Here is a 3,822-nt window from a genome sequence, read left to right as displayed (position 1 = left end):
TTTTATCAAATATTGAAAAGCTTATTTTGAATACATTAGATGTTTTAAATTTGATAAAAGTATTTGAAGTTTTTATGTATGAAAAGTACATGTAGCACAGTTAAAAAATAACTTGAGGTTAACATTATTAATTTTCAGAATAGTCATTGTATATATTCATTTTAAATAATATGTGACATAAAATATTCATAAGAAACTTCTGACTTGGGGCTGGAGAGATGTCTTGGTAGTTAAGAAACTTCTGATTCATTGAGCATATTTCTTCCATATCCTCTCACATCTCATTTTTAATCTCTGCACCCCAATGTTTATTAGGCCTTTTCTTCCTACATTTTTGTTATATATACATATCTTTGCATGTATACATATAAAATCTATCAAGAATAAGGAAGAAAAACATGGTGTTTGTCTTAAACAGACAGAATTAATTTACATATTTGTGCCTATATATGAGTGTCTGTATGTATAAAAATAAATAACATATATATGCATATATATATCAAAAATTAAAGAAAAAGTGAGCATTAATTTAGGGGGATTTATTTGGTAAGCATGAGAATGTTTGGAGATTGCTTTGAGTAAGGAGAGGGAACTGGGAAAGTAATGCAGCTATATTTTATTTTATTTTATTAAAACTTTTAAAAGTTTTAATTAATTTTTAAAATATATTTACTTTTATAATTTAAAATAGTTACATACTTTTTCCATGTTCTCTTTCCTGCCTCCAACCCCTTTGCTTTCTATTGTTACGTATATATTCATATATGCTCTTAAAATATAAATACAACCTCTCTGTCCATACATCTTTGTATGAGCTTATAGTTGACCACTTGATATTGGATTACCAATTGGAGTTTATTTATTCTCTAAAGAAAGACTATTTGTCGCACTCCTTGCATTCTTTATTTGTCCTTATTTTTCCATCAGGGGATGAGGCCCCTTGAGATTTTTTTCCTTTTATGCTCACATGTCTCCTAGAAATGATTATTTTGTTCAGAAATACATTTTTCTCTTTGGTAAAAAGCATCTGTGAAGTTTCTGGTAACACAGCACTTGAGGTGACTTGCTATATTACTCTGCAACTTTCAGATACAGAATTTAGTAAGTCAGGAGCAAGATCTGTGAACAATTCTTACTTGACTTCAGGAAGCAAAAGAGCAGGAACACAAAACTCAGATTTCCCTTCAGAAACAAAGATAATTGGGTAGGCAGAAGTCTATCTCTCTATCTACACTGGGTGATGCATGGTCTCTAGAGTGAATAGAAAGGATGAGTATAATTGTGAGTCTCTTTGGAAATAAGTATCATGATGAAGAGTGTAACACAATTTCCCCACTCCTAATTCAATATAAATGCTCTCCTCTAAAGAAGAGCCTGAACATTCTTCTGCCCTACTTATAAGCACACACATCCTGCAGTTACAGGGCACTTTCTCTGCTTCCAGAAAAGACTCAAAGCCTCAATTGCAAATAATGTTCTGTAATTCAGAAATTGGTCCAAGAGAATTAAGTCTCGTATATATCTTCTTTAAATTGAAAGATCTGAAACTTTTGGATCTGAAATATTTATCCAGATAAAGACCAAATGGGAAAATAGGATTGCTCTAAGGGATGGACAGAAAACTGTGAGTTCTTAATTCCAGGTATACTAATATCGGTCTTTCTTCCCTCTGTCTTTTTTTATAAATTAATATTAGGTTTCTTTAAGTTTTTTGTTTTATTATAAAGTTTTTTTTTTCATATAGTGTAATCTGATTACCATTTCCTGAACCTCAACTCCTCCACTCCCCCTTCTTCCAAATCCGCATGCTTTATAGCTCTCAATATTTGCTGGGCTTCAGCAAGTGTCTTCCTTTTCTTATGCAAAACGAGGCTCAAGTAATACAAGCAGAAGAAAGCATTCAAATGGATCAGAGGGGGTTAGAAGGCAATGGCCATGGAGTTACAGCACCTCCACTGGAGGTAACTTGCATGGTCAGAACTTAAATCTTCCAGATTCATGACTCTGTGACAAGGGGACAGGAAATATTTTCCCCGTGACTCTCTCTTTTTCTCTTGTTTTTGGATTAGGCACAAGTTTTTCATTCATAGCACAGCAAAAGTGAATCTGCAGTAGCAACCAGCGCTATGCTGTCCAGGCATCTGGTCCCAGTTTTAAGGTTGTGTGGAGGGCTCTAGGGTAGGAAGACAGGAGATGGGAGAATGTTGAATGCTTATCGGTACATTCTTTTTTTTTTTTTCATAAATAATACTAAAATTTGGTACCAGTGGACTTCTGACTTAAGATAATATTTTGTGGCTGCAAGAGCTGATTCTATATAATTAATCTGGGCTAGAGGAAACATTCCCTACTTACAACTCACAGGTATAAATGACCCATGACAAGTAAAAGTCATCTTCTAATGTACTCTATTTTCTGTGTCCACAGATTCTCGTATAGAAAAATGAACAGAGTAAATGTCTCCTCAGTGACTGAATTCATTCTCATAGGTTTAACAGATCAGCCTGAACTACAAATGCCCTTGTTCTTTATGTTTCTAGCAATGTATCTGGTCACTGTATTGGGAAATTTGTGTTTGATAATTCTGACTGTGTTGAATTCTCACCTCCACACTCCTATGTACTTTTTTCTCTTTAACTTGTCTTTTATAGACCTCTGCTATTGTTCTGTGTTCACTCCCCAAATGCTGATGTACTTTGTGTTAAGGAAGAATATAATTTCTTACAAGGAATGTATGACTCAAGCCTTTTTCTTTTGCTTCTTTGTTATTTCTGAGTTTTATGTGTTGACTTCTATGGCCTATGATCGCTATATGGCCATCTGTAATCCACTGTTGTACAATGTTGTCATGTCTCCTAAACTATGTTTGAACCTTATGTTTGGGTCCTACTTTATTGCATTTTCTACTGCTGTAGCTCACACTGCATGCCTGCTGAGACTGATCTTCTGTGGTGCAAACACCATCAACCACTACTTCTGTGATATTCCTCCTTTGCTCCAGCTTTCCTGCACGAGCACATATGCAAATGATCTTATAATTCTTGTTGTTGGGAGCATCCATGTCATTGTTCCTATTTCAACTATTTTTATCTCCTATGGGTTCATCCTTTCCAGCATCGTCCACATGAGTTCATCTGAGGGCAGATCCAAAGCCTTCAGCACCTGCAGCTCCCACATCATTGTTGTTTCTCTGTTCTTTGGTTCAGGTACACTTGTGTACTTTAAACCCTCAACTGGGTCTATGAAGGAAGGAAAAATCTCTTCTGTCCTTTACACCAATGTGGTTCCCATGATGAATCCCTTAATCTACAGCTTGAGGAACAAAGATATTAAAGTTGCCCTGATGAACAGCCTGAGAAGCAGGTACTTTTGATTGTACATGGCTGTCTTTATGCCTCTTATTTCAGGCATAGAGATAATTCCTATGTATGAGCAATATTTCAGCAGATGGCTTTACCTCTGTAATTAGTTCCTAGAAATTATTCTGCTTTTTATTTTCATTTATTTTTGTTTCTGTTGTTTGGTTTTTATTTGTTTTTAAACAAGCAGAAACAATTGGTGCAGTTATGAAAGCTAATCTGTTCTCTTTTCTGTCATAAAAAGTTATTTAAATCTCTAGATTTTATATTAATATTTCCACAGTTTGCCTTCTTTATTTTTCTTGTCATTTTCACCATTTTCAATTCCCTTTCTTATATAAAAATAATGACACTGGATATTGAGTTGAGGTTGGTATGTAAAACGAAAAAAAAAGCTTTAAAATAAAAAAAATTAAAATACCACAGAAAATATTTACACACTGTTCTCCATTCATTACAAACC

At 34.2% G+C, this 3,822-nt stretch overlaps 1 protein-coding gene across 1 annotated transcript; it reads left to right on the top strand.

Moving 5' to 3' along the window:
• Positions 1 to 2,443: 2,443 nt before the first annotated feature.
• Positions 2,444 to 3,373, top strand: LOC126493513 (olfactory receptor 8B3-like). Its single transcript, XM_050130528.1, has one exon. It carries the CDS (start codon positions 2,444 to 2,446, stop codon positions 3,371 to 3,373), a length of 930 nt encoding a protein of 309 aa, XP_049986485.1.
• Positions 3,374 to 3,822: the final 449 nt, after the last annotated feature.

This window comes from Alexandromys fortis, unplaced genomic scaffold (genome assembly GCF_014885135.2).
Source record: "Alexandromys fortis isolate MF-2015 unplaced genomic scaffold, M_Fortis_MF-2015_v1.1 scaffold_335, whole genome shotgun sequence".
In the NCBI taxonomy this organism is placed as follows: domain Eukaryota; kingdom Metazoa; phylum Chordata; class Mammalia; order Rodentia; family Cricetidae; genus Alexandromys; species Alexandromys fortis.
Note: the sequence above shows the minus strand (reverse complement) of the source record. Positions and strands in the feature narration are given on the sequence as shown.